Source organism: Fistularia commersonii, chromosome 19 (assembly GCF_037954325.1).
Source record: "Fistularia commersonii isolate RoL2024-O1a breed Wild chromosome 19, RoL_Fcom_v1.0, whole genome shotgun sequence".
NCBI lineage: Eukaryota > Metazoa > Chordata > Actinopteri > Syngnathiformes > Fistulariidae > Fistularia > Fistularia commersonii.
In genome coordinates this window covers 6198607-6220694 of record NC_141302.1, presented here as the reverse complement: position 1 = coordinate 6220694, position 22088 = coordinate 6198607, and the positions used below count along the sequence as shown (strand labels likewise).

The following is a 22088-nucleotide window of genomic DNA, read 5'->3' as shown; positions in this document are numbered from 1 at the left end:
AGCACTGCATCTAACTTGATAAATACACTCTGCCTTCAAAAAGGACAATGGAGACATATGATGATGCAAAGTTATGTGTGATGTTTATTTGATCTTCATACAAATCTCAAGCCCCTCAGACAGAACTCCCACATTTAAAGCTCATCACTCACAACAATTTGACCTAAATGATCTCTTGTTGTAATAGTTGGTTCAAAACAAGTAAGATACAGGCCAGAGAAAAAGACAAGACTAAAATGAAACAGACATACTGATTTGATTGGGACATGCTGGCCAATTGATGGCGTTACTCAGCTTCACACAGACATCATGCTGGTTTCACAAAGCTCCTCCAGTGTTACCACTTAAGACACAATTGTTCTGCTCTGACGTGTATGCACAAAGAATTCACTGTTTGGAGTGTTTACCCTTTCCCGTGCAAACAACAGCTGAGCTGTGACTGAAAAAGTGGCAAGTAGCCAGTGTCTGTACCTCTAACACTGTGCATTTGAGTTTGTGAAGGGCCAAAGTTGTAAATGTGATTTGTTTTGTTTTTAACAGCTGGTTAGACTTTTGGGTCTGCACTTCGGCGTTTCAACTTCTCTGGGTTGTTTGATGCCATGTGTGAAAAGTCCCTGAAGATGTCATGGTAGGTTTCATCACCTACAAAATAAGAGAAAAAAAAGTGTTAACATGAATATTTGAACAGAATCAATGTTCATACATTCAAAATATAGTGCTATTAACGAGTTTCAAATCACAGGCTAATGCTTATTTTGTTGCACATTTTTGCACCACGGAGCAAGACAAGGACTTAAGCTACATTATTTGTTATAATTTCATTAAAAGCCCTCTAGAGAGATGTCATCAGATTCTATGTGAACAGTTACCAGGCAGGTCACAGGAATGCATGAGACAAAAAGACATATCCATTTCAAGTTTAGATAAGCAATCCTGTGAAATTACCTAGCAACATAGAAACAAAGGGCTATAAATTTGTGTAAAATAATCAAAAACTACTTGAAATTAAACGCATTAAAAAAACATTAGAAAATGAAAACCGTAAAAAACAGACCAAAAATAAAGACCTGGAAATCAAATTATCCAGATATGATTTGAAAATAACAGGGCAAAACAGATTTACATGCAAACTAGCAAACCTCTGTAAAAAGCCCCAAAAAACAACATTTAAATCTGAAATATATGAATGGAAAAAATGTGAATTTGCATTATTAAATACTTGTTTCAAGCAAACCACGGAAGAGAGCACCACAGTTAAATTTACCCTGTCTGCAAGTTCTTTCAACATAAAAGTGCAACGCGTCAAATTGAAATACCACAGATAAATTGTCAAGATAACGCTATTTCCTAAACACGCGAAGAGATGTTGCCCTGAAGCAAGAAGCATGCAACCCAACAAAATATACACATAAAAGCTGGCACATGCATTTTACCTCTTAGTTTGCAGTAGGTGGCACACTGCACAAGCAGTAGAGACCAGCTGGACGTCTCAGTAGGCAAAATGCACAAAGACACAGTGACAAAGCACAGCACGTCAAATACTGACCAGCAGTGTACATTTATTTCAAGCAAACAAGAGAAACACCTTTCCATTGTTTGACGCTGTTGCTGTAAACCGAGGACATCTTGCACAAGAAACATAACGCACAAGCTTGGAGATCGCCAAGAGGTCAGTCAGGACTTGGCAGATACAGAGAGCAAATTGACAGAATGGAAACAAAGTGGCTGATAACCTTCAGCCTGAGGCCTGTGGCAATTCTACAAACACACAACATGTAACTGATGAAGCAAAAATAGCTAAAACTGCCCCTATTCACAGAATATTGGGAGAAGAGCTGTCCTTGAGCGCCAAAGCTAGTGTTGAATTTATCTTACATAAGTGGACAGAAATAGAACCAATACAAAAGGAGCTGATAGAGCCAGTGCCCTGAACATACTTGTAAAAAATACCACATATACAAAATAGCTGCAAATCTATATACACTGTTTTAAACCCCTCGTTACACAACAAATATACCCACGTGTACCATTCTCTGTTGGCGTGTTATTTGGAGATTTTGTGGGTTTCAAAGTGCAGGATAACTGTGCGTTTGAAAAACAAAGTGCAATGTTGGACCCATGGGATTGAAAAATGAGGTTTCTCACAGTATCCTTGGTTATGCAAGACATTTTCCTGTGGTCAGTGATCAGCAAGTGTGTTTTGAGTTATGTCTTACTTTCCTTCTTTCGTAATTCAGAAATTCAATTTGGTTTACCATTGCTGGATATATTTCCAAGGGCTAAGATATATTTCTTTTTGTCTTTATATCTTCCCTAATATTTTGGGGAATTCCCTAATTCAGTGTTTCACAGCAAGAACACCTTATTGTACTGTAAAATCAATAAAGCAGGACTTGTGCAATCCATAGGGATGTTGAAAAATGTTTCATATATTGCCAAGAATTTTTTTTCCCCCCATTTTGTCCAGGGTATTATTTTCTTCCTTACCAAAAGCTAAATAGATTTCAAAACTATTCTGAACTGATTCCTTGATGGATTCAAAAGTTGCCTGAAAAAGGACTACATCACAGACCTGGTACTTTCTGACAACTTCTTGACCAACGTGTCAGGGTTTCACTTTTCATCACCCACCAATATTTACAAGCATTTCCAGTTTACCCAGACTCAATTTGCCTCCCAGCTAGTTATGCTGCCCTCCCATAGCCCAACCACTGATATGGTTCTTCAAAGCCTGGAGGCTCTTTCTAGGTTGGGCCAACCCACTACCTGTCCCGCCCAATAAACTCCCAGATCCTTCTCCCCCTGATTGGCGACCTGATTGGCCAAATGCCCCGTCCATCTCCCGCATCTCCTTGTTCATTTTGGCGATCCGCAGCCTGAAAGAAAGGAGACTTGTCAGGAAATATGTTCATCTGGTATTCACAGCGTAGGTTTTTATTGTCTGAAATGCTCACAGAGTCACAATGTCCGCATTTGCGTTGTCCACAGCAATAGTGATGGGGTCTTTGTTATCGGTGTCTCTGGCTTTGTAGTCTGCTCCTCGCTTCAAGAAGAGACACACCAACCTGACAAAGTGAAGAAGTAGTCAACAATGGGCACAGATGCCTCGGATCTCTGGTAACCACTTGGGTTAGTGACAGAATTTAAAACAAAGACTTACATTTCTTACCATACAGATTTTACAGTGTTAATAAAAGAAAATCTGAACTTTGCGGTGAACACCTGGGAACCAATTTGATTTTTTTTTTTTTTTTAAGTACTATTTCTTCTGCTTATGACTTCAGACCCCTTCAGTGTCATCCATCCAGAAGTGTAAAAAGATCCTGATAATGTTTTCAAACCACTGTAGAAACAACAGTTCATGTTCAGTCTTACTAATGTGGTCTGGTATACAGTAAATAATAAATGTTATTATTCTTTCAAAATGCTTTAAATTCACGAGGTGATTTTAACGTGTGTATCCGCGTTTTTTCAGTTTTTTTCCTCCATGCAGAGCACTGGATGTTTGTAGCATGACTCATACTTCCTCATACGAGGTGCAGAACAGGTGATTCTCTAGTTCAGGACACTGCATCTCGACAAGGTTTCCTTTCAAAATGCGAAAATAAACTAATCTGTTAATGAATCTGCATTTGAATTTGTGCTTAGGAAAATGACCTCGATTGACTTTTGTGCTTTTTATTCGCAAAGCAGAGAACATGAATTAAATTTACGTTTTTCTTTCATTAAATAACTTTCTGCTTATCTCCTAGGATGTTTTTTTTTCTTTCTTTACTGTGTATTAAATGCTGTCTGTGTGTTGGTGCATGTCCATACCCTGTGTGACCCAGGATGGTGGCATGATGAAGGGGTCCTCTTCCATTGCTGTCTGCCTGGTTGACATTGGCACCGTTCTGCAGCAGGAACTCACAGGCTGCCAAGGCGTTCTGATGGTGAAAGAACATGAAAGGTACTGCTTTTTTAAAATGGCCCAAAAAATGTCACCTTTCCCGAGATTAAATGGATGGAATTGTCCTGAGGCCTGACATGTTAGACAAAAGATCCCAACAGTGCTGTCATTCATATGAAATCAAAAATATGAAATAAATCTTTAGCGTTCCTCCTCTGGGTAAAGTAGATGTTGAGCAAATTTCATGACACTTATATTTGAAGTGATTTTGTTATGATATGTTTGCCTGAAGGTTCATATCTGCTCAGGATTTGATTTCATTCTCGTTTGGCTGGGTTTTTTCAAGAACCAGCCTTTTCAAAGGTGACATAAAACTCACGGACCACAAATCCTATCCTAACTGAACAATTCCTCTGGTCTAATTTGCAGAAGATTAATCTAATTTAATTTTAACAATTTCAGCTCTTCTGAATGCGGCTTAACACTAAAACCTACAATGACATCACTGAACTGCCCTTTTTAAACATATAATTTCAAAATTTTCTCTCATAAATCTTGGAAATTGTCATATTTTTCTGATCATTTTCTGTTAAGTACATCGTTGTCTTCTTGCATATTTTCCATGGACCACATGGAAAGATGCTGTTTTGTTAATCTTTATAGCTGTCTGATGCCATTTTGTCATAATGTTGGCAGTACTGAAAAAATATAGAGAGTAAAGTGATGTATCTGTCATTAATATTTTTTAGAAATCCACAGTATGAAACAGCTTCTTCAGCTCATCCTGCACTCAGGGTTGCGGAGGATGCTGGAGCCTATCCCAGCTGCTACAGGCAAGGGTCACATATATAGACAAACAACCATCCACTCACTCATTCAGGACAATTTTCCCAATTTTTTCCAATTAATCTGCATGTTTTTAGACTGAGAGGAAACTGGAGAACCCGGAGGAAACCCACAGACAAGGGGAGAACATGCAAACTCCAAAGGTCCTCTCATCAGAATGGAACCAGGGTGCTAACCACTGCGCCACTGTGCTGCCACAGTATGACACAGTTAAACAATATTTCAATAATGGTAATAGAGATCTAAATCAAACATATTACACCGCAGTTTTCCCTACCTCTGAGACAGCCTGTATCAGTGGTGTTCTGGACTCCTCGGCCACGTTGACCCAGTTGACATTGGCTCCGTGGGCCAAAGCATCAGCCATGATGGGGAATATTTGTAGGGCTGCTGAGCGATACAGCAGGGCTCCAGGGTGAAGGCCACTCAGATCCACATCTTCGTCATCAATATCTAAGGCGTGAATAACATTTGCTTGATTTTTTTATTTTTTTTGTCAAAGGAATTTTACCCGATGTTATGTTTTTATTTATTCTTCATAATGTCTGCAAGTGTTTTCATCTCACCTTTGTGAGTGACAGCGTTGTTCTTTTGGGGAACAATGTCAGTGGTGCTCAACCCTGGAAGGGGCAGGAAGCAGTGGCAATGCATGTGTTTGAGTTGTTAAGAATTCAACCGCAGGTTTGCTTCTATCCATCCAAACGCTGACCCAGAGGGTTTACCTGTGACTCGAGGCAGAGTAGCACGGTTTGGTTTGGGTTTCAGTGGTGGCTTCGGTGCGGTTCGGTCCTGCGTGGCGGTTCTGTTCCTCCTGGCACTGGCTCTTCTCAGTATGGGGTTCTTGCTCGTCTCCGGAAGCTTCTGGATGAACGTCTTCTCCACATACTTTGACCTGATCCACGACTCCTTGTCTCCCCTAATGGTTAGAGAGAGAGTGTGAGAAAGGAACAGGTTTGTTTTTTTTTTTGGTCTTTGCTTTTCTTTTGTTTTGGTAACAACTTGGTTTGATTCACAAATTCTTAACAGCTCAAGATTTGAGTCTTTCAGGCTGTGTTCCTTCTGCTGGGAAATGTGGCCCAAATCAGATTTTTATGGTTCATCTGTGACTCAAATTTGTTTTTGTTGTTGTGAAACACTACTAATCATTGGCATCTGAATTTTTCAGTTCTCATTCAGGACACTTCCTTGTTCACAGTTGGTAAATGAAGTAGTGAAATCAGTTCAACAATTGAGTGAAGAGCTTCCATAGCTCATTTCACTTCACTTCACTATTGATATAAAAATATACATTTTTGTCAGCTAAAAATGCTCATCTATGCCATTCTAAGTTAAGTGCTGCATTTCAGCAAAAACACAAGACAACAAGGAACCCAGACAAGACTGAAGGCTCATGCTGCAGAAATCATGCAGGTTTCCGGAGGAAATTAACCACTTGTAAGATACCTGTGGCACTTCCTGTCTGCAGCGAAACAACAGAGGGGAGAAAAAGAGGAAGTCAAAAACAGCAGCTATAAAGATTTTTAAAACGAGATTTGCAGTTCTGTGGTGAAGTGTACTGCTCGGCAGTGCATTTTGTGAACGCATCTACCAGCTCCAGGTGTGCAAGGGAGTCTGAACTGGTGCTAGTCAATGTTCAACAAAAGTATAAAAATACATAAAGAATCAAACAGGCTGTTTTCTATGAGCTTCAAAAAAAGTCAAAATGAACAGCAGCTTTGAACTGAAGAAATCAATAGAACAAGCACTTTATGAATAAATAATTTGAAAAATGGCATTAACTGCAACAAAATCTAATATTAAAAGATACATTTTGGCAGTTACTAAATGACAAAATGTGACAAATTAATTGCTTCTGTTCTCATCTTCATATAGATGCGCCTAAAATCACCTGTCGTCATTTGAAATTTTATTCTATTTCATAATCATATTTTATAGCATTTCTTTAAAAGATATTCATTTCTACTTTCCATTCCTTCAGAAATATATTTTCATTCTTAATTTTCTTTACATGTTTTCATTAGTATACAGTGCCATCGTGTATGTGCTCGTGTAAGTCTCTTCATAATCTCTTGTTTTCAGAGTAATTTCATACTTTATCATAGTGTATTTGCAGGGCTGCGTTTATTTTTTTTTCTCATTTTTCCCTGCCAGTGAACTTGTGACACTTTCAATGTCTGTGGGAAGGTTATTCCACTGACGTTCACTGTAGATGCCTGTCAATCACTACTTTCCACTTGTAGTGAAAGAATAACGTGTCCTTCAGTTTCAGCAAAACGCAACAGCCAAGACGACAGTCCAAGACACCCAGGATCGACAGATGGCACTCCTTTATGCCCACCTTAGAAGCCTAGTAGAGGCAAGGCCTGACTTAAAAGATGAAATAAAAAATAGCATATGGAGGGAAGTATTTGAACTACACGAAAAATAAAAGAGAGGAAAAAAAATAGCTTTTTTTTACTTTATAATTTCCAATGGAATAGGAATCAATGTTCATTTTTGCTAATTTTCCTGAAAGTAATTGCAGCAATTTGAAAAATTGTTTTTTTTTAAGGTACAAATAATTAAATGGCTGACGATTTCTTTTGGATGATAGTCTAGTAGTTTCCATTTTTATATTCTAAATACTTCTAGAAAAATGGCAATGATAAAAAATGAATTTCTGCACGTTTTCATCTACGGCTGCGATGTAAAGTATCAATTAAAAACCTGGGACTGGCAGGATGGGGCTTCTTGATGGTGATCTCGTCAATCCTGGCCTCATAGATCCTGTTAATCACCGTGTTTCCTAATTCACGCATCAACTGGAGAAAGAGGGTGATTAACAATCATTTGTTAGCTCGGTTATGAATATTACAGATAAACTTTTGCCATGAGATTTTTAATGTAGAAAAGGCTAATTTAATTAACCTTGATGAGCTCTGGCTCCCAGGAGTCCAGCGTGAGGGAACGCACTTTAGAGAAATGGACCCCGAGGCTCCTGGAAGGGGAAGGAACTGTTGGTGGTCATGCTTTGAGCCAATTGTGAGTATTTGTGTGTGTACCTGTACGAACCTGTGTATTCCAGAGCAGACAATACAGAGTGTGATGCCCAGGTTGATGGACGCCCAGTCAGGTCCCGGCTCCCCGCAGTCACAGCACTCCCTGTTCCCCGGGATTGCCTGGACTTCATCCAAAGCCTTGACACCATTGTTCTCTTGATTCACGACACCCCCTCCACCTAAGTTGCTGCCTGACACAGAGCTGCAACGTTGCCTCTGATAATCATACAAAGACACACCTCAGTCTCATCACGTAACATATCGGGTGAAATATGTGTGGTGTGTCTTCTCACTGGGCTTTGTGCATCTTCTCTACAGTCTTGAAAGGCTGAGGCAATGCTGTTTTGGACGGCACTAATCCATGCCTGCTGCTGCCTTTCTGAGTCGGCCTGCAGCAAACAGCTCCTACACACACACACAGACACACACACACACACACACACACACACACACACACACAAGCATATTGTATAATCCGTTCCTCCATGAGCAGTGATGTTTCAACATTTAGCTACAGCCATCACTGACACAGACGGCATTGACATTTTCACCCACGCACTCACTTTGACGGAGAAACCACTTCGAAGCAGAATCGTCTCTCATTTTCGGTGCTGGGCTTAACGGTGCAAAGACGTAAGTCCTCCACCACCACCGTGTGCTGTTCCTGGGAGACACGCACAGAATGCACCTTGCGGTCTTCATAAAAATTCCTTTGTGTGCTGTCTGGATATTCTGTTATGGCTTTCTATTGTTTAGGTTTTGAATGTTTTCCCTGATGCATCTGGAAGCCCGATTTTAAATACATAATTTACCTTAAATTTCTTCTGGTAAACTAGCTGATTTTTCTGAATTGAAAACCAGCGCCTGAGGGGAGAAAAAAATAACAGGAATACCACTTAAAATACAGTTTAGAAAATATTCCTCAAATAAGCCTGATATTTAAGTCTTTCTTAAGTTTTAAGAGATGAAAATACAGAGCCACTGCTGCCCAGTAATTCTCCTCACAAGGGGCAAGGAGCCAGTTCACAAACTAGACTTTGAACAGCCCTGACTATTTTCATGAAAAGTTGTTTAAGATGGAGGCACAGGATATACTTGTTTTGTATTTATACTGAGGATGGAGAAGAAAGCAAAGGTAGGCTAAGTGGATTGTTGATGCGAAATGCAATGAACGACGTTCCGAGAATCCCCCCAAAACAGCCCTATTTTCATTGGAGAACTGGATTGGAAAAATTTTAATCACAACAGTACCTGTTCCATGTCTTAAAGGCGTTACTGGCTCTCTTGTACAGGTAACCCTCCATTGCAATCCCATTTGAAGCATCAGCTATGAAATCCATGATTGAGTCATCATAGGATATATCCTAGAAGTGAATGGAAAAACCTCAGTTGGAAGTGAAACAACATTGTATCTAACATTTTTAAAAAAAAAAGTCTTTAAATATCTACTTTTTTCTTGATGGCAGCATGTCTTTGCTCCATGTCCCTCTTCTCCCTGGCAGAGTCAAGGACAAACTGAGTTTGCTGTGGAAACAGAAGAGCGCATATATTCTCTCAGTGAATGGGCCAGTCATCTATTTATGAGTTGATAAAGCTTTCTTTTGATGTCAAAGGAATGGTAGTGATATGCAATGTTGCTCAAAGACTTAAGCAGGATGAAAACAAACATTGTAGCTTTTCCTGAAGAGTTAAAACAGATTTGACAATACAAGTCTAAAGTCTGAAGCAAGTAAAAAGCTCAGACTTAATGCACTGTCTACATGCAACATACAGATTTTTGAAAACAACAGCGTACAATTTTGAGTAAGGTATTTTTAGACATAATCTTTTTAAATGTTGGGTCTTGGTGTTTTGCCAAACCGCCAATATCTGAGAGAGCAGCTCTTATTTTCTGCCTGGTTCTAAGCCTTTATTTTCAGACCTTGCGCTTTCCCCATCATCCTTATTTGTTTCATCAGCGGCATATTCAATTTGGAGTGCAAACACAAAGAGAGAAATAAACGGTTTCGAGGACGTTTATCACTTCTGCAGATTTCAGGAAACAGGAATTAGGAAGCCCTTAAACCTCTTCCTACATCCTGTGCTGAAACGACAAACAAGTTTCTCCTGTGAAAAAGTCTGTCTCATCTTTTATTCTTTTCATTCCAGTCTCTTATTCGTTTCCCTATCTCCCACTTCCTGTTGAAACACCAAACACTTTATTCGCTTGATTCTCTGCCAGTGAAGGCTGACAAATCAATTTCCTGTTTGAAATTCTTTTCATTTGACACGCCAGAATTGCTGCTGTGCAAGACTGACAGGACAAAACCACACACACACACACACACACACACACACACACACACACACACACACACACACACACACACACACACACACACACACACACACACACACACACACGGTATGAGCCCTGTGAGGGTTCTGCAGTTGTTGCTCACCTCTTCCTGTCACAATGGAAAACTGTAACATCACCACGTGACTCCCTTCACCCCGCCCACAGGAAAGTAACGCTCTCGCGTAACGTTTCATTTTAAACACGATGACTAAGTATCTATGTCAAAGTCAGATATTTTCTTTAAATGAAAAAATCCATGCGTCTAGTGTTTTGTTTTCACTTTGCTAAAAATTCACTCCATAATTCCGCTGTTAACAAGTTTTAAGATTCTATTTCTTAACGCTTGGCGTCTCTGTCGCACCGGATCGCGTTACGACGCAGTAAAAGTTGCGCTAATGCTAAACGCGGTACCATGATACTGTCTGTTTCCTACTGCGCCGCAGGTAAAAAAAAAAAGTGTAATATAGTTAATTTCGAGTATGTACATCCCTGTTAGAAATAAGGTGTCATACACCGAGTGTTAAGTAGCTGAGTTGAGTTTGCGCATTAAGTTAGCAGGCGTGCTCTTCAATGCTGACTCCAGTTAGCCGGAAGTGAGTGTTGTTTTTAAGATTGCAGACAATTGGAGAGCACATGGGGTAGCATAGCAACCCATGGCAGATAACCAGCATCTACAATTATATAAAAATGCAATAAGTTTATAGAATAAAAGTAATATAAAAACAAAGTGAAAAAAAATCTCTGCAATTGCAACTTCCAAGTGGTATTTCTTTATATAGAGATTTACATGCTTACAGACATAAGAGGGAAGCATGTGAATATGTTTAATTACTATTTTCTTTGATTGACAACTTGATGTTCAGTAATGTAGTTTTGTACTAGTGCTACATGTCTGTGGACGTTGTCAGTCATCCAGATCATGATGAAATCTTAAAGGAGATTTTGACAAGAATTTACAAGTGCTACAGAGTACCAGAATTGTTCAAATTGCATTGGCTAAAACAGATTTAATGTTTTACTACATTTAAATTTTGCCTGACTGATATGGTTAATCATGATTATAATAATTTATCCTTTATTAATTTCTCTTGGGGATTCGTTCTCAGCAATTAGCCCATCATGGATGAACCATAAGCAGTAGGCTGCCGTCGACCAGTGCTAGCGGAGCAGTGTCTTGCTTTCCCTTCAGGGGTCGCCACGGCGAATCAACTTTCCCCATGTAACCCTACTGAACACCCAGAATATAACACCCCTAAAAGAATTTGTGAGTTTGCTGTGACTCATTTCGTTGGTTGCATTTGTATTGAGTGTGTTGATTGTCCAATGTACTAGAATATAGATTTGATATAATAGAATATAAGCGCCTAATACCCACTGAAGATACTGTCTTGTTTCTTTCTGTTCCACAGCAAATCAACACTGGGCTGGAAAAACCTACTATACCCATAGGCCTGAGGTTGGTAAAACTTACATGAGGTTAATAGTAATTGATCTGTTTGGCACACAGTTATTTCATATTTGAAACACTGCGAGAAAGCGATTAGAAGAGAAAACACAACAAAACTGACTATATTATTATACACGGAAGGTACGCTAAGGTTCAGCATGGGTCAGTTGATTGGAGCAGTCATCTTGGATCCACAAGTTCCTGGTTCAAATATTGAGCTCCTCTTAGTTTGTGCTTGTGCTAGTGTTGTTGATTAGATAATACTTAACCATGATGGGTTCAGTACAAAGGGACAATATCGCAGATGCTGTGCTGTATGTATAACTGAGTGACAAAATAAAAGGGATTTCTTCCTTCCTTAAAAATGACTGTACTACAGCAATCTTTTATTTCATCATGTTTTCCTTGTGCTTAATTTAATTCTCAAGCTAGAAACCAGCTGTGTCCATGGCAAGTTTAAGCTGTGCAATTCAATAAGTGGGAAATGGACAAAATTAATTACCACGGAAGTGGAATGAAAATTAAAAGCAGGAGAGAATAAAAACTACAGTTTAAATCTTTGCCATCTGGAAAACATTATCTACTTTCATTTGTGTTTGTTATATACTAAAGACAGTCGTTTTCAAATCTGACCCAGAGGCAGTTAAATTAATAATGTGTTCTTGTTTTCAACCTGAAGCCTCACACAACTGTTAAGTACACAATTGTACTACTGTCTTACCCATCATGGAATGGTGCCCACACTACCTGCAGTTCTTCATCCAAAACTAAACTCTCAATTGTTTAATGTATAAACAATCATTGTGTACAGAAACATGTTTGTGAAATTGGTTTTGATGTTATTTGTAATTACCTCATCACACAGTTTCCGTCGATACTCATCTAGTCCTGACAAAGACTGGTGGCCTTGTTGGAATAACTGAGCTTGGGCATCCATCAGGGACAACACCTAAAACAAAGCAAGAGGATTTGATATTTTCAACAGCATATATATTCAGAAAAATCCAGAAAAAGGACATTTAGTTGAGAACTTTAAATAGGTCAACATGAACTCACTGCCGTCAGAATATCCGTCTTCCTCTTGGCCTCAATGACATTAATCTGAAACAATTTGAAGTGGTGGTTAGAGAGAAAAGCTGTTCATGTTTCCATAAGCAAAAAAAAAAACAAGTACTGGCCAGCTCAGCCACTTAGAGCCACAGCCACAAGACTGGAGAGAAGCCCTGAGGCAAAGCCGTTATCATTCAGAAGAGCGAAGGCATGAATATAGTCAGACGTTCTGATGTTTATTTTACCCAGACAGTTCTTGGTACCTGGACTCATGTTTTCCACCGCAGCTTTCACTGGTTCTGATGTTGCTGTCAAGACTAGTAGAAACTGAGTCTGTTTTAGCCACTGGTGCTGATGTGTAACCTAAATATGTTCATTTAATGTGATAAGGCTGGACATTTTATAGTAAGTTGGTTAAGGACAACAAGGATTTTTGGAATCAGCAGCTATAAAGTGGCAGCTCCTATTTTGTCACACTTTGCACTCTGATATCCTCAAGCTGATGTTTAACACCAGGTGGGACCTGTTCTGACCAAGGTGTGTGTCATTTCTGCACCCAGTTGTTTTATCATGAAAGTAGTTCAGGCTATGTGATTTTTTTTTTTAGTAATTACAATCTAATAATGTTTCACAGTGTAATTTGGTGAGTCACAAAATGTTCAGAGGAGGAAGTGGATTCTTACAATGTGTGTATTCAATTTTAATTAACATTGGCCACTATTCATTATGCTAAGCAAACTAGCTGGTGGTGACTTGCTACCTTACTGTTCAAACAGAATGTGAAGGGAATCTTGTCTTCCTGTCTTACTGCCGGGATGATGGAGAACAAGGAAATGTCCCCAAAAGTACTTCAAATCCCCTGTGAGCTTATATGCACATGGTATGTGATTTTCAACAATATTAAATACATTTCTCATAGAGAGTAGAGCCTTTTCACCTCCAGGACATAGTCCAGGGCGCCAGACCTGAAGGCCCTGCGTGCATTGAGCAGGGCATTGCTGACCTCTTCCACCTCATGGAGCTTTCCCCGCGGGGCCTGTGCATTCTTTGAAAGCGCCGCCTCAAGGCATTCGCTACTACGTTCAAACTCCTTGCGCACATCTTTGAAGCGACGCACATCTCTACAGGATGAAAACAGATAAGAAAAAAAGAGAAGTGGTTAAAAAAAACTTGTTTGATTGTTAACCAACTGCTTCACAAATGTTATTAAAAGTTAAGCTTTACAGAGTTTAAGATACAATCTAATTGATATGTTTATTACCACCATCAAGTAGTTTTGTATTTCTGTCTGGCTTTCTTCAAGATTAATTTACTCTTTATGATGCCAAGAGGGTCACTTTGAGATTAAGATTCTGCAAATAAATTAATCTAGCATAAATAAAAAAATAAAAAGACAAGCTGTAGCCAGCCACATTTCACAAGAAAAGTATCAAGGAATCAGTTTTATGACCAGATCCTACAAAAATGGCATCAACGGAATTCAGAAAAAGGGACCAGATGATACACACTCACTCTTTCACAAAGTTCTGCAGTTTTGTCTTTACTGACTTCTGCGTGATCTCGATCAGCTCCTAAGAGGAAAAAATAGATGTCAACATACATAGTTTGAATGTACATACAAAATACTTTACATGTGACATGAAGAGTTACATGAGGACATGGTGATTTAGGAAAATACCCATCACCATTTTCATTACACAACTGAAATTAAGCAGTATGAGAATAATTCTACTGTGGCATTTAGAGAGTTCTGAGGTGTCACACCAAGTAGTAAAAAGGAAAAAAAAGAGACAAACACATTATCAAGTATCAAATGTAGCCAACAAAGAATCATTTAAAAAAAACAGAAGTAAAAAAGTGGTGCTTGTCACTTCCTTTGACCTTTTACTGAATTGTACTGAATTTTTCATGCATTTAAATTCTGATTTGAGCTTCATTTTTGTTCATGTCAAGGTTATTTCATGCTTATTCAGGTTATTCTCTCAGATGTTTTTTTTCATTGATGCGTGATACTGTTTCGACAGTTTCTGTAACATTCAGCCAATTTTTTTATCATTTCCACTAAATTTCCTACTTGCAGTAATGTGTGTCTGTTTTGACCTCAGCATGAAGCTGATAAAGAAGAGAAAACTCACCCCCTGAGCCTCCAGAATGAAAGACAGCTTTTTGGAAAACTTCTCCAAACACTCCTACAGATGAGAAGTCTAAAATCAAACTCTGCATCTTATCAGGTTGGCAGACCATTTTGTTTTTGTCAATTCATCATTTAACATCCTCACAGAAAATGCAAAGATTGAAAAGAAAAAAAAATCTTTTTATTTATCTGTTTACAGAGCTTTTGCTAAGTGATTTCAGTTGAGCTCAACTCCTTTTTAAAATTGGAAACACATGAAATGGTGCTCGTCCCAACAGGTGAGCATGATGTTTTGAGGGTTAAAAAAGGGGAACAGAGTAAAAACAGCCCAGATTGTGTCTGAGGCTCTAATCCAGTCTCATTCACTTGTAATTAAAAAAACAAACATGAATATCCTAGAAATGTTATTCTGTACTCATCAGATTAAATAGACCTCCAAGGCAAAGTAAACATGAGGGATACATGTACAGTACAATGGTGCAGACAACACATGTCTACAAATAATGTCCATAGGACAGGTGTGTTGTCGGCCAGCCCTCACCTCCATCAGACTGTCTCCATTGCAGTTCTGTCCCAGATCTCTGAGCCCGCCGACGAAGCTCTTGCTGGTCTGGCAGTAGATCCGGCCCGCCTCCAGCATGGCCTGGCATTGTTTCACCAGCTGAGAAGCGCAGGCACACAACTTGGTCAAAATCTGACCCGAACGCTCAACAAAAAGGCACTCCGGGTGAGTGATTGCTGGTGGTAGGCTGAGTGAAGAATTCAGAGGGTTTTTTTTTTCAGTGATTCATTCATTAAAGGGATCACAAGTTCTTCCACATAAGCAAATATAGCCTGCAGCTAAACCAGATGCTGGATTCTGTTACCAGGCAGGGAAAACAGGGTGGTTGTAGGAAATTCCATGTAAGCTTGTGTTTTCTGTCCTGTTCTTTCATGATTAAGTAGGTCTTCACATTTTTTCACTGCTAACCAGTCATTCTGACAAATGAAAGATTCGCGCAGATACAGCAGATTTTAGCGTTTTGAGCACTGACCTGGGATGTAGACAAGGGCTTTCAGACATTCCACAGCAAAATTGTGTTTTTTTTTAGTTAGTATTGAATTAATCAATTTGTTTTTCTAATATGTAAAGACAGTTTTCCCACTCAGAGATCTTTTGACAATGAAAATGATTATAAATAGTCTACGTTTGCATACATTTTTAAACATCACAAGGATATAGCTTACAATTTAGATTTGCGTGTTGTGTGTGTGAGTAAGAGAGTGTACGTGTGTTTCCTCTTAATTCTTATGCAATTTCTTACTCATTTTAGACTTGTCTTGCTTAAATTTCTGTAATATTTAATGAAAAATAACACGAAACTTCTTAAGTTGAAGTGCAGTTAAATAATGTACCACACACTGTGATTTGATAATATATATTGGTAAAATATGCGAGACATTCAACACTTAGATAAATAATAATAATAAAAAAACTAAAGCAAAGTTGCTATAGATTTGTCTCTTAATAAACATAAATGAAGGCGAGATGCGAAACATTTTATCGTATTCCTCAGACCTTATCAGTTATATCTCATAACAAATGTCTCTTGCAATTTAACCACAATGCAAAATAATTATTTATTGCAATTTGAAAAAATATGTTTAGTGGAAAAATTCTAATACAAATACAAGGGGTGACCTGGCACCTCAATTCCTGTTATTCATCAGGAAGAAAAAAAAAAAAACAGTGTTTGCCAACATTTGTGAAACCACTACGCTCATTCACACACACACACACACACACACACACAAAGCAACGAAGACCTGATGGGGAAATGAACTGCACTTCTCTCTGGTTGATGATATTTGGAGAGGAAGCTGCACCTGCAGCAACTTCCTTTTGTCTGCTTTTGTAAAAAAGGAAATAAAAAGTCCTATGCGACTACAGACCTGATGTTCACGAGACATCTCACATGTCCAGAAACAACTTTCGATATTCAAAAGGTAAAGCAGTTTGTGCGTGTGTGTGTGTGTGTGTCCGTTTACATAATGGAGCTTACCTTTTCTAATCGTGTCTCAAGTTCACTGACATGACTCTGGACTGTCTCGATTTCTGCTCTGAAGGAGGCAAACAAATAAAAGACACACACAGACATACATATCAAATTAACTTGTAAAATGTTTTCAATACAGTCCTCTAATTCACAGACATACTGTTGCCAAACATTTGGACAACGGCACCGATATATATTTTCAACCCAACACAAATCCGCTCTACTCAGTAAGAACAACTGGTACAGTTTTACTCCATGTTTTGAAGACTTTTAAGTATTGTTTTTTTTAAAGCTTTTAAATCAAAGCTAATCTGACTAAAGAAACTTTTTTTTTTTTAATTAAAACTACATTATTCTTTTCCGAATTAGGATCTGTATATTTTCATTGCAATAATCCAATAATTAGTTTTTTTCCTTGAAGTAATCTTTAGATTGCTTGCTACAGATTTTTGGAAATTTCTGGGATTTTTTTTTATTGGTGACAAACTTCCCCGTTCACTTTTGTCTTTTCTATTTTGCTGTTCATTTTCACATAATTTCTTTCTGTCCCTTTTGTTGCGGAACATTATTTGATATTTATTTTCACACACTGATCTTGGAATGAAATTTTGAAATGTATTATTTGCTGAACTGAATGCAGCGTGGCCCCTTGTCTTCACTCAGAACTCCTGACTGGCCAAAAAGCCTTTGCACAACTTTGTATCTCCTTTGAGAAACTTCTGTGATATGGAAGTTGACATCTGCCATCAGCTGGTGTCCCCAAACTCCCAGCCAAAGTCACATGGAGATAATTGGTATGTTAAAACAGTGTTTTTTTTCTTTTTCTTTTTTAAAGCCACACAAATAATGCAAAAAATCTCTTGTTTTAAACCTCACAAATCCACATTAAATTAATGCTGTGAATTCTGTTGTACAATCTTCATGAACTGGGTTAATGTCAGTCTGAAATTTCAGTAGATCTTAAATAGTCACAGATGTCTGTGTGTGTGTGTGTGTGTGTGTGTGTGTGTGTGAGAGAGAGAGTAAGATTCAAATTCAACATTAAAATCACAATAAATACAATGTTATAATGATATATATTCGAAAGGGTTATTTAAAACTGCTAACATTTAAACTGCTTTTTGATCAGTTCATAAGGTTTTTCAAGCCACGATATTCAAGTTCAGGGTTTTGCCCGCAAACTCCTCTCCTTCAGTTTGGCTGAGGCTCTTTCTGTCGTCTGCCCACAAAACATTTCCCTGGGTTGAAGGAGAATCTGCCTGCAAGCGGTTTCTTGCATGTATGTATGTTTGTTTCCGTGGCAGTGGCCGAGCCAGAGGTCACCGGGCCAGTCCTTGGAAAACCGGCAGGAAAATATCAAAGGAATGAATGAACAGCATTCCCCCCCCCGCGTCTCTCCCTCTCTGCCTTGTTGCAGAGATCGTTGGGTGAATTTCACAAAGCTCCTCAACGTGTGTGTGTGTGTGTGTGTGTGTGTGTGTGTGTGTGTGTGTGTGTCGGTTGCTGGTGAAACGCAGTATCGCCCTCTTGCACCAACAAATCAACCATGTGGTTTCCGCCGCCTTCCACCGACAGTACCATAATACACAGAGACGGACAGAGAGAGGGGGAAAGAGAGAGAGACCAAGGGAGGAAAAGGACGAGATGAAGGCGGCCAGAGACAGTAACTTCTTGTGTCTGTGTTTGTTCGAGTGGGGATGTTAGAATCAAAATCCGAGGACAGTTCCAGCTGAAATACACCCAGTTGGCAGGGTCAATTACGGACATGGGGAGAAAGAAGGCATTAAAAACAGGATAACATAAAGTGGTGGGTGAAAAAGAGGAATTCGTGAATCCTGTCTCGTGCATCGAGCGGCAACAAGCAGCGGTTTAGAAAAGCAAAGACACTGAGTTTTCCGCTACGTTCGAAGACACACTTCCTGTGTCTCCTGTTGATCACCTTAGTGCATCTTGACTTGCTTCCTGTTCAACTCCCAACCACAGTTACCTAGCAACAGGAAGCGGCTCAGCAGTGCAGCTGTCTGTTCAGTGCTGCGGCCGTTTACGATTTATCTGCTGGACTGTGTTAATATAAACTGTGATAAAGTGGCCTGACGCTTCAGGCTCGTGGCCAAGACCCGACCCCCAGCCCATGATTTCCTGCTCAATTTCAGACAGAATTTTAATTTTAGTTAATCTTTAAAAGTGGTCTTGATCCGATATTTATCTGGGTCACATTCAGGGCAGATTGTAAATTATTATTGATGCATTTTTGCAGAACTGAAAGTGTTTTTTTGTGATCATAGATATTGATTAAAACTTTTTTGAAATTATGACCAATATAGGTTTTTCCAGAATTCCTTTGAATAATCAGCATTTTGTCTTTTAGTTTTTTTCCCCGATATTTGACATTTTTCAGATTTTCAGATTATCTTTCAACAGTTTTTACATTATTTTGACTGATTTCTTGTGTGTGTGTGTGTGTGTGTGTGTGTGTGTGTGTGTGTGTGTGTGTGTGTGTGTGTGTGTGTGTGTGTGTGTGTGTGTGTGTGTGTGTGTGTGTGTGTGTGTGTGTGGCCAACTTAACTGCAAATTTCTTGTATTTCATTATAACCTTGTATGTCTCAACTACCAGATGACAGCGGACCCTAAACCATGAGCCATATTTGGATTATCCGGCCCAGTTCTTGGCCTGACGCAACACTTCACCGCCACGGCCACTTGCAGCTCATAATTTCCAGGCTTATGGAATGCAATTCGAAAGATGGATAGAGGAACAGGGAAACACCAGGCTGAAAAATGCTAGATCAGCTGCGAGCGACTCAGGCATGACACACCCAAAGTCTCTCTCTTTCCTAAGACGCCTGCATGCAAAGCCAACCTTGCGGCACTTCCTTTCAGACGACACCGGATGTTGGTGGTGTTGAAAAGGAACGGGCTTAGATTGCGACTGAGCGTTCGAGGGGAGTTGAAACAAGGACAGCCTGTTGAAGATGCTTGAGCTCAAAGTGCTCGCCGTAGGTCCACGTCAGGCCTCTCAGTGTTGTCAGGGACACTTTAAGTTGCAATCCTTCTTCTGACAACCCTGCAGCCCCGTCATTGGGCCCTGAGCGGCTCAGTGGCTCCAAACCAGGAGCACAATCTGACTGATAAAAGAAGGGAGAGCCTGAAAATCGGCCTCTGCTTAAAGAATTGCCCGGTGGCCATGGTGAATTCTTTTCAGTTTTACGGTGCGCCACGTAATGCACGAGGCTGCTTCGGTGCAAAACACAGAATCTACAAAGTCGGATCTGTATCTGCTCGATTGTGACGTCACAAATATTTTCAAAGCCAATGGGTGCGATGTGGAAACTCAAGTGCCTCCAAGTCACAAACGCCAAGAACTGGCTTTACAGCTCGAGGCTGCACGTTTGTTCACATTGAAAACCATTGTTTAACGCACGTAAAAGTATTCATTCACTGTTTTCCCTTAAATCTACTATTCTAACATGCAGGTCGTACCTGATCTACATCTTTAATTTTCAAAAAAACATCAGCAATCCATCAAAGAAGTGATACCTTAGGTGTCTTTAGTTAGTGCAGTCGTTCCTTAATACTTTGGCCAGTAATTTAGATGATTTCTAAGAATACTGAGTTCTTCTTTTCTTTTGCATTTCGGTCTATTTTTAATATATTTTTCAAAGTTTTTAGTCCTCTCACAGGAGTAACCATGTGTGAAATGAACGCCTTTATATTTTGGATTTACCGCTTTTGTTTTTTTTCCCGAAATTAAATAAAAAATCTCCTTTTTTTTTTCCCCAAACAAAGGCTCCCGTTCCGAGCTGGATCTCCTTACCTGAAGCGCGGGGAGTCTTTGAGACACTCCTCGAAGTCCAACTTGATCGTCATCCTGTCGTTTTGGTAGCAGATCACACACACACACACACACACACTCACACTCACACACTCTCTCACACCCACACGCCGGGTCTTTGCCTCATTGTTCTATCCGATTTGTGTCCTGATCCGTATTCCTCCCTCGTCTCTCGAAACCGATCCACTTGTCACGGTACCGGATAGACGGTCGCGCCTCTACGGCCGGTAACTACCATTATATCCCGTTGAATGAATCCTCCAAAAAGATCCCGCGGATGATGAAGATAATGATGAAGATGCTGAAGGAGTCTTTTCTCCCCTCGGTGGTAGTTAATGTTCTTCCCGGAACCCGTGTTTCTCCGGTGCCGCTGACAGACCCCTCCCCCCCGCGACGCACCAACTTCCGGGTTCTGCAGCTTCACCGCGGCGATGTGGTGCACGTTCGTTGATCTCACACGCACACGCACACACACACATACACATTTTTTTTTTAAATAGAATTTAATTCTGCAGTCCAGGAGACTTTCTGGATGTGGGACATGTGGCTCCGCGCCAGGTGTGTACGGGGTGTGTGTTCTTGTCTGACAACTTTTTTTTTGTTTAGTTTTTCTTTCGTTCCCACGGTGGGCGATCTGTGGATCTGTGGATCCGTGGGAGGCTGACAAGGAGGAGACGAGAAATGAGAGGTGGTTACAAACTGGCAGGAGACAGGGTGGGGGAGATGGTGAGTCAAACTGTAAACGACTCGAGTCATGGCTCTAATATTAGTTATTACAAGTTAGTAACGCTGAAATGACACTTGAACACTCTTAACAGTAACGGTTGACAATAAATTAATATTAAAACAGACGCTCTTTGCAGACGCTCCTTGCCCCTCAGCAAGGTTTAACCAATTCAACTTTACAATGAAGTTTTTATTTTTTGTTATAATTTAATTTTGTCATGCAAATTATTTCCTGTTACATGCCAAACAACTGTTCGATCATTTCTCGCGGATTTTCTATCCGATTTCGGTTTCAAATCATTTCGTAGAAAAGCAATGTTAAATCAATAAAAATATATCTTTTTTTTTTAATTTTGATTCACATTTTTGTTATGGGATAATTTCCCTGCTGAATTCAAAGTAAAGTCATGTTTATTTTAGTTGATCGTTTCTGTCGAATCGGATCAATTGATTGATTGATTGATTTGCCCCCCCCCCCCATGCACCTGTCTCACCCGGTGCCGTCAGTGGCTCCCTCTGCTGGCCGCGGCCCGTCACTGCAGCCCCCTCCACCTCTGCGCGGCTCCTCCACGCGTCAGGTCATGTCACGGCACGTAGCCGTATCGTGTCGCTAGGATAAAAAAACACGCGGATTTTATGCCCCGATTCCCGGATGTCCACGCTCTGGGGGGAATCGTAGGGAACAACGTTTGCATCTTTTGACAAACAGCCTCCAAATGCATCCAATTTCCGTAAACATAACTGCGTCTGCG

The 22088-nt window shown here is 39.8% G+C and overlaps 1 protein-coding gene across 3 annotated transcripts; it reads right to left on the bottom strand.

The window, feature by feature from the left end:
- Positions 1–392: 392 nt before the first annotated feature.
- acap1 (ArfGAP with coiled-coil, ankyrin repeat and PH domains 1) lies at positions 393–21007 on the bottom strand. 3 transcript variants are annotated; one of them, XM_086166170.1, is made up of 23 exons: positions 20593–21007; positions 16785–16842; positions 15284–15403; positions 14744–14797; positions 14121–14179; positions 13546–13729; positions 12615–12659; positions 12412–12507; positions 9223–9297; positions 9025–9137; positions 8586–8637; positions 8337–8437; positions 8067–8178; positions 7787–7989; positions 7643–7712; positions 7442–7536; positions 5458–5651; positions 5302–5355; positions 5013–5188; positions 3817–3926; positions 2955–3065; positions 2815–2876; positions 393–642 (listed from the first exon to the last, which is right to left on the bottom strand). In XM_086166170.1, exons 1-23 carry the CDS (start codon positions 20643–20645, stop codon positions 545–547), a joined length of 2295 nt encoding a protein of 764 aa, XP_086022296.1. In that variant the 5' UTR covers positions 20646–21007; the 3' UTR covers positions 393–544. The 3 variants fall into 3 exon arrangements, with proteins under 3 accessions (XP_086022296.1, XP_086022295.1, XP_086022297.1); XM_086166169.1 differs by lacking the exon at positions 393–642 and having other exon boundaries at positions 1541–2876; XM_086166171.1 differs by lacking the exon at positions 393–642 and having other exon boundaries at positions 1541–2876; positions 13612–13729; positions 20593–20999.
- Positions 21008–22088: the final 1081 nt, after the last annotated feature.

Coding starts and splice junctions, on each gene's coding strand:
- acap1 (XM_086166169.1), bottom strand. CDS start 20,645: ATGACGATCAAGTTGGACTTCGAGGAGTGTCTCAAAGACTCCCCGCGC. Junction 7,990..8,066: donor GAGAAGATGCACAAAGCCCA/GTGAGAAGACAC, acceptor TATGATTATCAG/AGGCAACGTTGCAGCTCTGT. Junction 5,652..7,441: donor CCCCATCCTGCCAGTCCCAG/GTTTTTAATTGA, acceptor TCTAACCATTAG/GGGAGACAAGGAGTCGTGGA.